This window comes from Mus pahari, chromosome 14 (assembly GCF_900095145.1).
Source record: "Mus pahari chromosome 14, PAHARI_EIJ_v1.1, whole genome shotgun sequence".
Lineage (NCBI taxonomy): Eukaryota > Metazoa > Chordata > Mammalia > Rodentia > Muridae > Mus > Mus pahari.
The window spans coordinates 77,635,720-77,647,012 of NC_034603.1; the positions used below are offsets into that span (position 1 = coordinate 77,635,720).

Genomic DNA, 11,293 nt, shown 5'->3' on the forward strand with positions numbered 1-11,293 from the left:
TTTTTTTTTTTTTTTTTTTTAACAAAGCTGTGGGTTTTTCACATTTTTCTGAAGTTAGACAGAGCAGGGCTTAGATTCTGATAGGAAATTAATAACTGTTTATTGTATGATACTATTTCCTATGGAAAAGTAAACAAACATTGGACTCACTTACATAAGGAGCTAAGGACAGAACTACAATAAGAATATCACCAAAGTCTAAGTTGATAAACCAATGAGTTTTATTTGAGTTATTCACAGGAGTATGGCTGAGGTATTGTTTTTAAGAGTAGTGTCTTAGAGTTTCTACTCTTGCACAAACATCATGACCAAGAAGCAAGTTGGGGAGGAAAGGGTTTATTTGGCTTATACTTCCATACTGCTGTTCATCACCAAGGAAGTCAGGACTGGAACTCAAGCAGGTCAGGAAGCAGGAGCTGGTGCAGAGGCCATGGAGGGATGTTTCTTACTGGCTTGCTTCCCCTGGCTTGCTCAGCCTGCTCTCTTATAGAACCCAAGACTACCAGCCCAGAAATGGCACCAGCCACAAGGGGACTTTCTGCCTTGAACACTAATTGAGAAAATGCCCCACAACTGGATCTCATGGAAGTACTTCCNCAACTGAAGCTCCTTTCTCTGTGATAACTCCAGCCTGTGTCAAGTTGACACAAAACTAGCCAATACAAGTAGAAATGACTCAAAGACAGCTGAACCACTGAAAGCCCACCTCAACATGAAAACTAGAAACCTGGAGCTTATTTCACACTTTTGGAAGCTTGACAGGTTTGACAGTATGTCTCCCAGGTAGCTTGGCCAGTTTGAGAGTCTCCCAGCTTTCCTTAACACTAATATTTGCTTGGGAAAGGAGGTTACTGGTGAGTTTGATCAGTTTCAGGGTCTTCCTGGAACTTTTGAGTTGTTTGCTTCCTAAACTTAAGGAGCTTCCCTGAAGGTTGGAATGTTTCACTTCTCTTTAGAATATCCTGTCTTAATAAGCTTCTCTAAAAGACTGGATGGTTCACATCTTTCCCTTCACTCCCACCCTCCCCTCTCCACTTGTAGAATATCTTACATCTTAACAAGCTTCCCTCCAAGATGGAATGTTTTATCTTGAAGGAGATGCTACTTACCAGTACTGTATCAGAGAGAAAAATCATGCAGATATGTACATTAATATATACAGTGTATGACCTTGTTCGAGGAAGTATGTCACTGTGGGGGTGGGCTTTTAGGTTCTATGCTTAAGCTCTGCCCAGAGTGGAAGAGAGTCTTCTGACTCCCTTCAGATCAAGATGTACAACTCTAACCAGGAGTGGTGGCGCATGCCTTTAATCCCAGCACTCGGGAGGCAGAGGCAGGCAGATTTCTGAGTTCGAGGCCAGCCTGGTCTACAAAGTGAGTTCCAGTACAGCCAGGGCTATACAGAGAAACCCTGTCTCAAACAAAACAAAACAAAACAAAAAAGATGTACAACTCTCTCTTTGCTCCTTCAGGACCACATCTGCCTGCATGATGTCATGCTTCCCACCATGATAATAATGGATTGAACTTTTGAAACTATAAGCCAGCCCCAATTAAATGGGTCCTATATATGAGTTGCTTCAGTCATGGTGTCTTTCATGGCAAAAGAAACCCTAACTAAGACATACATGTGTCTAATATATATGTACATGTGTGTAGCAGGAACACATAGGGCTACCTCTATGTAAACACCCGGGAGCCATGCAGCTACAAAAGCATCTCCTGCAGTAGGGCCTAATTGAGGACTGCCTGAGAGAGCAAGAACTGCTGGTGCAAACAATGCCAGCCAATCAAGAACCACTGTTTAGAAGAGATGCTTTTGGGGGACCAATGGGGGCATGAGTGGAGGGTATTAAAGGAGCTTGCAGCAGTGCTCAGTTGAGATTGCTGTGGCATTTCTCATCTGCTCCCAGGGGTCTGTGTCACTGACTCTGTGCCAACTTGCCCCCAATCCCCAAGAGCAGGTAGGGTCAGATGGAGAGCTGTCCAGGGCACAGGCAACATGTGTGTGCGTGTATTTCCATATGCAAAGAGAGATATCAGGCATTAAGTAGAGGAAATGGAACAAACATATTGCAGAAGTTCTTATCCCAATTTTTTTTTCTCTTGAACAGAATTAGAAGTCTCTGTGGGGCCTGTGTTAGTTTTTAATTAATTTGGAGTATTTTCTATTTGCCGACATGTTAACACTCCACACAAATGGCACCCTGAAATGTTTATAGGTTTCATGGTAGAGTAGAATAGTTTCCACTTTTACCTTCCTAGAAACCATAACTGCTCATTCGTAGCTCAGGATAACATTCCTATCCAGGACTCTGATTTGGGAGTAAAGGTTAAAATCATATTATATTGGAGCTCTACATGACTTCTGAGTTGCTAGGGAACATCCAATATTCATAACACACACACACACACACACACACACACACACTTCAATTGAGAATGCTGTCAGATGAGGACTGAGTAGCCGGTCAGCATTTCTCAAGCACAGCCAGTTATGAGGGAAAGCTCGCTCACAGAAATTTGAAACTAGAGTCATTATTGGAGTCTTAAAATATTGAAATTAAATATCATAATTAATTTTCTTCTAACAAATCCCTATGCAAGCATTACTTTAGCTTTTAAGAAAGATGGCCAGTTTAAGCTACTAGATAGTGATCTATTATCTAGATAGTAAACTCATGAGCACATCGGATGAACAAGTGCAAGCTGAGTATATATTGTCCCCACGGCAACCTGGAAAGACTCAATGGACATGTGACCATTTGCAGCTGAGCTTAGAGTCAAAGGTTAAAGAGAGTCAAGCAAGGATGTCGTCCCAAAGGACTGGGTTTTAGCAATGTGAGTTGGCAGAGATGGTTCAGTGTTTAAGAGCACTTAAATAGTCTTGCAGGGGACATGGCATTACTCCCCAGCACCTACAATGGGTGGCTCAGGATAGTTTGTAACTTCAGCTTCTGAGGATCCAATGCCCTCTCCTGGCTTCCTTGCTTCTCTGCGCACATATGATGCACATAAACTCTCTCACATACACACACATATGCAAACAAAAAGTAAATCTTAAAAAAGGTAAGATTTGTATGCGAGTACGATTACTGTGATTACTGTGAGATATTAGTAAGGGTACCTACCTCTCACCAGGTAGATGCCTTGTAAGAGCTAAAATGGAGTTAGAACTGAATGGTGGGGATTCTTTTAAAATAGGATAAAGGGATTGCATCATCAAGGACATCCTTAGAGGAGAGATGACTTCGGATGGAGTACAGAACACAGAAAATGAACACCAAAATGGAGACCAGGATATGCCAGAGCCATAGACTGAACTCTGAGGAGCTGGTGATACATAAATTCATGTCCTAATAAGAATATTATATTAATCAGACTGCCGAGCATGAGATAAGGCTAAGCAGGTATACCTGTGCCAAAATGGGAAGGACACTGCCAGCAAAGGTGAGCCAACTTTTCATCATTCAATATATATATATATATATATATATATATATATATATATATATTACAAGGGGAAGGAGAGATAGCTCAATGGTTAAGAAGGCTGCTCTTCCAAAAGACCCAAATTCTGTTTTTGGTATCCACATTGGTTGGCTCACAGTCACTTGTAACTCCAGCTTCTAGGGGCCAGACACAATCTTTGGATCCTTCACAGGTACCCCATATTCATGGATACTTACCCACATACAGACAAGCACATATGCACAAAAATATTTTTAAAAGCCTTAAAAAATTCTGTCCACAGGCAAGCAACCATCTAAATGAGCTCCCTGCAAGCTTCTCCCTATCACGCTTCACCTTTTACCCCTCTACTCACAGCTTTAATGTCACCACCTTCCTCTCCCTTGCTCTCGATATCTAGCAGACACTTCTGCTGAAGTGTAACTGCTCAGATCCGGACTGCTCCCCGGGAGGTCAGTTTGCAAAATGTCATAGGAGCATTTCTTGTCTTATCTCTTAAGATGTGTCGTTAGGGTGGCTATTCCCTGTCTTGCTAAGCAAGAGGTCAGGAACCCTTCTAGTTGCCAAATAGAAAGACATTTAACTAATTAAAAAAAAAAAGTTTCTTCTGAAATCTTCAGTGGCTTCTGTAGACAGGTGAGCTGGGTTGGGAGCCATGAAATGCTCAAAGTGACAGAGGCTGACCCTCCATGTTTTACATTGGGACCCAAAGAATCACATAAAGATGAAAGGATCTGCTTCAGCAGACACAGGAACTCATGTCTACGACCAGGATTAGAATCTGAATCTCTCACATCCAAACAATTGCATCTTACCAAAACTCATTGGTTTAAGTTAACTTACAGGGAAAACTGAATTCACGTGCTATGCAACAGCATTCCCCATACTCGACTCAGGCATTTGAACCAGATAGCTCTTTGCTGAGGGCGGGACTTCCTGTGTCTTGTGGCATGCTACTTGCATGCCTTAGTCCCGTTGAGTCGGTGCCAGCATCTCCCAGTCTTCCATATTACAATAAGGTGGGCATTGCCAAACCTCCCCAGGAGGCAAAACTGACCCAAACAGCTATTGACACTAAGTGACAGCAGGTGCCTTCCTTGACCTACGGATTATTCCTGACACTTCATGCTACTTCCTCCCCCCACCAACCTGTAACTTCATAATAACAGCTTCGTTAACCAGTCTGACCTAACCTAAGAGCCTCCTTCCAAGAATTTCACACTTTCAATCTGACAGAATGGGTGTTTTCCCAGGTGTTCTGGGTCTCCCTCCCCCTCCAGGTGTTAGCTCTATTGTTGGAATCTAGTTATTCCAGGCTGGCCAAGGTTACAGGTCCTTCCTTACCCCCTCTATTCCATGTAAGACTGCAGAAGGTCTTGGAGCACAAGATGTGCTAAGTGCTGTGCTGGGCACTGAGAATTAGGGACATTGGTCAAATCTCTGATCTCAAGGATAAAGGAACACTTGACTTGTCAGTCCTGAGATGAGTCTTGGGTAAGATCCACGGGCGAGGTATTACAGAATTAGAAAGTGCACCCAATTCACAGGGAGAGTGCTGGAAGGGATGCCCTCCATACGCAGAGCATATTGAGAGCAGTCAAGGACAAATCAGAACCATCAGGTAATGAAAGAGTCTTTCGGGTAGAGAGGCAAGTACATTCAAAAAGGCCAGAAATCCTGCCTTCTCCCGGGTACGGTATCAGCCTGGGGTGAGAAATGACCCAGGAAGTTCTGTAGGGCTTCAGGCATGGAACAGCCAATGGTGCTATACCAAGAAGTTGGGGTACTGGCTCTGAATATAAGTAGAACTTGTCAGATTTGCATTTTAGACAGATGCGACGTCGGGAAAATAACAAGATGAACCTGTGAAGACATCACCGGAATTTCTCTCTTGCTTTCGCACAGTACGGCCATCAGGCAGAACAAGGGGAACAGTTTCTTGACCGTGCAGGGAGGAAAGGGAGGAGAGGAAGGAGAGGAAGTCACCCTTTCCCACCAAGGGAAGAACCTCCTTTCAAAACCATTTCAGGGAGCTTGAATTCCCTGTCCTTCCAGCAGCCCGGTCAGAATTCAGGATCTATAAGACAAACGGCCCACTCTGTCATTTTCGCAGTCTATGGTTCGGCCGGTTTATGGTGAAAGGGTGCTTTGTGTACGTGCATCTACAGATGCTCAGCGCCTGTTGCCCCTCACGTTGTCTCCGTGGAGAGTGAGTGGCAGATTGATTTGCAGAATGCGATCCATTTACCGACTGTAGCTCCTGTGCGCTTATTCAGACAAAGAACATGCCAAATCCCAGCAGCAGCAGCAGCGGGATGTGCCCGCACCAGCTGAGCTTAGAACTCTTTTAGGGTTGCTGAGATGGCTCAGCTGGCAAAGGCAATCAGCATCAAGTCTGATGACCGGAGTTTGATTCCTGGGACCCGCGCGGTAGAAGGAGAGAACGATTTCCTGCTAAGTTGTCCCTCCCATGACCTTCACATATGCTCCGTGTTAGGCATGTCTACAAATGTGTGTATGTGTGTGTGCAGGCACACGTCTGCACACTGAATACTTGTATGCACCCTAAATCACTGTAACAAAAGAATGGAACTCTCTTTATAAATAGGAGCAGGCTCATTAAAGAGCTATGGCAGTTGCTGACAATACAAATGGACAGGCAGCTCTAGGTGGTTGCACAGGCTGAGCCAGTCTGCATGAAGGGGTCTCAGGACCTGTAGGAAACAGGTGTTCCTGTCATTGTTTCAGAAGGAAGATGGGGGGGGTGTTGAAATGGATCGCTACACATGTATGTCCTGGTTCAATGAAACTTTAAAGGCCCACGAAGGAGGAGGCTCTAAGCCTGCCTATATGTAGAAGGAAGGTGGGAAGGTATATAGCAGGGGGTAGACCTGTCAGACAGAGAAGGCAAAAGAAAGTCCTCACAACTGGACACATGGAACAGAAAGCTCTTTTCTCACAGGCAGATGCTGCTGCCTCTGTATGTGAAGTCGCCTTGATTAATTTTCCTGAACATCAGTAAAGGGAGCCAGGAATTATGGGAAATGCCTATAATCCCCAGCACTTCAGGGGCACAGAGGCAGGAGAATCACTGCAAATTCTGCACGCCGAGTTCTAAGCCAGCCAGACAAGGTATGATCTCAAGAATTCAAAACAATAACAACAACAACAACAACAACAACAACAACAAAAGAATGTCAGTAAAGGTCAGTGGATGTAACTTATGCCTTCCTCCCCCAATTGAATGCATTTTTATTTTAAGAGTGATTTGCTAACTTGTGTTGGGATTGGGCAGAGGCAGGAGGATTACAGATTCAGACCCTGTCTGTGTTACAAACGGGGTTCAAAGACCAACCTGGGTAACTCGGCTAGATCCTGCCTCAAAACAAACAAACAAACAAACAAACAAAAAAACAGAGCTGTGGCTTATTGGTAGATTGCAAGCCTGGAATGCCTAAGGCCCTAGATTCAATCTATAGCACTGCAGTGACAAGGGTGGGGAGGGGTCAAGGGTGGGGGGGAGGGGGGGGGAGGAGAGGAGGTGATTCGCAACTAACACATAGTGGCTTTCTCTCTGATTCCAGCATTACTCAGATGGTCCTGGCTTCCTAGAATTCTTAATACAATTCCAGACATTTTCATTAGCAGCCCTCACACATGAATCTTCTCTCAAAGTGGCTCTTGTGGCTTTCCACAATTGACCTGACCTATCTCTAGCCTCTCCCAGTTCCAACCCACCTAGATCACTAAGGGAAAATTTACATTCTTAAAGCAATGCTTTGATTAAGTTCCCGGTTTCAAAACCATTTGTCTCCACCCACGTGTTTCTGAATTAAGGCCAAGCAGTGAAAGCCTTGTAATAATCCCGCACACCCAGTAAATTCTGACCACCACCGCACTTGCTTACAAGGCAACCCCGGTACTCTCGGTGTCCCAGGAATGGACAGGTGGCCCTTATTCCCCAACACTGGCTTGTCTGTAGATCAGATGCCTGAAACCATCATTCCCTCCCTATTGGCCTTGAAAGAGCATTCCTGAAGGTGTTCTACTAGGTGCAATGGAAGCCAAGCCTTAGCTCTCTGCCTCAAAATGAAGGGGAAAAAAGGGGCGGGGTGTGGGTGTGGGTGTTGCCATTTCTACTCCTTTCAGGGAAGGCTTGCATCTCCAACTTCCTAGTGAAGGGAAGAGGTTTTCCCCCACCAAGACACAGCCCAGCTCTAGCCTCAAGCACTGCTGGAAAAAGGAAAATTCCAAAGCCGGGGAGTATGCCTGGCAAATTCTGAGCTTTCACCAAACAGCTCTTGATGGTACCGAAAAACATTCAAGATAGTCGACTTTATTCTCGTAAGGTTACTCTTTCCCCACCACGCGCCCTTTCTTCTCAAGGCCAGGGACTTTTTCCTTCATGCCTGCCTGCCTCAGGCGAGAAAAAAAAATCAAATATCTTAATTTTGATTAAAATTGGCCTTGATATACATGAAACAAATTTTCCTGTCTAACCGTGTAAGAAATGAGAAACTTCCTAAATCTCTCTCCCTTAATGCCTATCCAGCATTGAATTTCTACTTTCTTGAAAAGAACTGACCCGGATCACTTCTAATTAAATAAAACTTTGTATCTTGTCTAAAGAGCCAGATCACCCCCAAAATCTCCATTCAAGAAAAATGTTTGTTGTGAAATGAGGTGTCAGGGTGAACGGCCTACAGGCAGAGCAGTTCAGATACTGAGCCGGTTTAAAAAAGAATTATCACATTGAACCCCCAATTAGACCTTAGTCTAGGGGTGCCAAAAGCGCCTTCGCTACCCCTGTGCTCTCTAAGCTGTTGATTCAGGGGTTTTTCTAGAACAAAAAAAGCCTCCTTTCATGGACCGCGCTGTTTGTCACCCTTCCCTTACTAAAGAGTGTACGTGCGATGTTTATCTGAGATCTCTGTCGCGCTTAGTCAGTCATCTAGCTCAGCCACCTACAAGAGCACGTTTCCTTAAATCAGAGACGCGTGGACTCTACAGGAGAACTACATTACCCAGCAGGCCGCGCGCCTTTCGCAGGAAGGACGTCTGCGCACTAAGATACTCAGTTCCAAGTTTGGAGCTTTTAGCTGCCAGCCCTGGCCCATCATGTAGCTGCAGCACAGCCTTCCCTAACGTTGCAACTGGGGGGAAAAATCACTTTCTAGACTGTTTTGCAAGGTGTGCAATTCCATCTTGACTCCCTGAAAGTCCATCTGCTGCATCGGTCAAGAGAAAGTCCACTTGCATGAAGATTGCACGCCTGCAGCTTGCATCTTTGTTGCAAAACTAGCTACAGAAGAGAAGCAAGGCAAAGTCTTTTGTGCTCCCCTCCCCCATCAAAGGAAAGGGGAAAATGTCTCAGTCGAAAGGTAAGAGACTGTTTGCATTAGTTGCAAAAAATGCAAAGGCTTATGCATGCATTCATGAATGCATGGATGCAATTTTCGCCCGACGATTGCATTTTTAAGTTTGAGGTTTGCCACAGCTCAGTTGCATTTCCTGTTTAGTGTGTCTTTTTTTCTTTCTTTCTTTCTTTCTTTTTTTCTTTCTTTCTTTCTTTCTTTCTTTCTTTCTTTTTTTTTTTTTTTTTTGCAGACACAGGGAGTTCCTGTAAGGCAGGGCTTGCTGTTCAACTGTGCATTGACATTATTTGCATTCTTCTGCTAGGATTACCGAACCTTTTTTGCCTTTTGCACGGTCAGGAGAGATATAGCAGGTTGGTAGCGTCTAAATGTGCAATGTTTTATATAATAGTACATTTCTTTAGTATGCACGCATATTCAGAAGTAATTTCGTGTGCAACAGGAATCCAAACTTTCGAAAAGTCTCGAGGTGAAGATGAAAGGCAAAGCTCGCCTTAAACTAGCAGGAAATTTCTGTGATCTTCTATTCTTTGAGGGGAAGGAACCACTGCGATGGCAGCATTCAGCTTACATTTTTATTGATTTTGTTGTGGACATTAGGCAACTTTTGATTTTTAAGGGAAGTAAAGGTGACGTCTGGAGAGCAGTGTATTATTATTATTATTTTTTAAAAAAGTCCCGCTCTTCCGAGATTTTATACTTTGTATCAGTTGCTTGCAGAGGGGAAGCCCTAAATGTGTTTGGCCATTTGGAAGATGCTTTTGTGCCTGGGGGAGGATTTCAGGGGTGAGCATATTTGTGAGCACTATACCAAACCTGAGACGGCTGCACTGGCTCATTGGCAACTACAGTGAAATCTTGTAAGTGTGTAACTGCATAGACTTGGTCAGAAGTTCTGTAATAGGTCAGAAGTTCAGGACTATGGTTGCCTTCTTTTTCTTTTTCAAATTTATTTAATTAAAAAATGTTTTGTAAGGTTGTATTTTGCAAACTTACTTGATGTTCTGTAAAGGGAACTAAAAAAAGAAAAAAAGAGCAAAAAGGTCTCCTGCATGGAGAAACTGAAGAGATGCTTAGGGGCCTAGAAGATCTTCAATGGCTTGTTTCCAGAGCAATCTTCCTTAATATAGAGAAATCTGATGGTATCTGAGAAATGCCCCGAAATGAAGAGATGTGCTAGGTTAACTGGGGCCACCTCTAGAGCAAGATCTGGGGATACTAAAGTATCCAATAAGCTTTTGCCACACTGTGTTTGGAGTTGGGATACCATTTATTTCTACCTGATGAATAGGACGTATCTGATCCCAGGAAAAAAGGGATGTTCTTCAGAATTTAAAGTAAGATTGTTTATGGCTTTGTTTATTTGTTTTGTGTTTAATGTTAGGGGAGAAGGAAAGATTTTACCTGTTTCAGGAATGTGCAGATGAACCTAGAAATTGGCTTTTATTATTATTATTTTTAAAGGTGTGGATATTCCTTAGCTAGGGAAAACTCAAGACTCTTGAACAGAGAAATCAGAGAGTACAGGAGTCAGCCCATGCTATAGCAATACTAAAGAAGTAGCTTCTGGTTACTTTGTATTTGGTAAACATTCACTCATTCATTCAATTCAGCTTAATATATGTGTGTATGCTAGACATGCTTATGTCTGGATACATGTATGCATAATTATTTGTGCATGCACATGTATATTTGCATGTATGTGTTATGTGCATAGAGTTGGGGGGGGGTTACATGAGAATATCTAAAATGAAGTCTTTTTCTCCAAGAATTAGCGTCTGGTTTGAGAAAGTAAGAATGTGAGGGCATTTCTGTGACACAGATTGGGCCAGTGAGATGGCCCCACGGGTAAAGGTGCCTGCTGCCAAGCCGACTATCTTAATTCCATCATCCAAAGCCAAATGGTGGAAAGAAACTCCTACAAGTTGTCCTTTGACCTCCACATGTTCACCACGCACACCCCCTACATATGGAATAAGTAAACCGAATAATAATAATTTTTTTTTTTTTAAAGCCCAGCTATTGAAGAGAAACGGGTCTACCGCAGTTTCGAGGCAATAATGATTCTTTTATTTGGTGGGTTGTAAGGAAGCTGCAGGAGGAAGGTTATAGGTGCTACGATCCGCCAACTTTACCATCACCCAATCTGGACCCTGGGCTCTAAAGTAACTTCTTCTCTCTCCATAGTTTCTGGTCTTGTGAGATAAATCACTTTCTCAGCAGGTCATGTTTGTTTGTTTGTTTGTTGTTTGTTGTTGTTTTGTTTTTCCTTTGGAAGCTAACAGGGAGGTATGTATCCACTCTTCATTATGAATCAAGGATGGGTGGTCCTTCATGTCAGTTTCCATTTATGTAGATGAACTTTTTCTACCAGACCTTGCTTGCAAACTATATCTGGTATGAACATGAGGGTTTTGGTTTTTTTTTTTTTTTTTTTTTTTTTTTTT

At 43.3% G+C, this 11,293-nt stretch overlaps 1 protein-coding gene across 1 annotated transcript in view; it reads left to right on the forward strand.

Moving 5' to 3' along the window:
* The first annotated feature begins 8,527 nt into the window (after positions 1 to 8,527).
* Map2k6 (mitogen-activated protein kinase kinase 6) overlaps positions 8,528 to 11,293 on the forward strand; it is a 123,312-nt gene continuing 120,546 nt past the window's right edge. Inside the window, exon 1 of the mRNA XM_021211822.2 lies at positions 8,528 to 8,852. Within this exon, the coding sequence (XP_021067481.1) occupies positions 8,837 to 8,852 (16 nt within the window). The 5' untranslated portion in view covers positions 8,528 to 8,836. The remainder of the gene's footprint in view (positions 8,853 to 11,293) is intronic.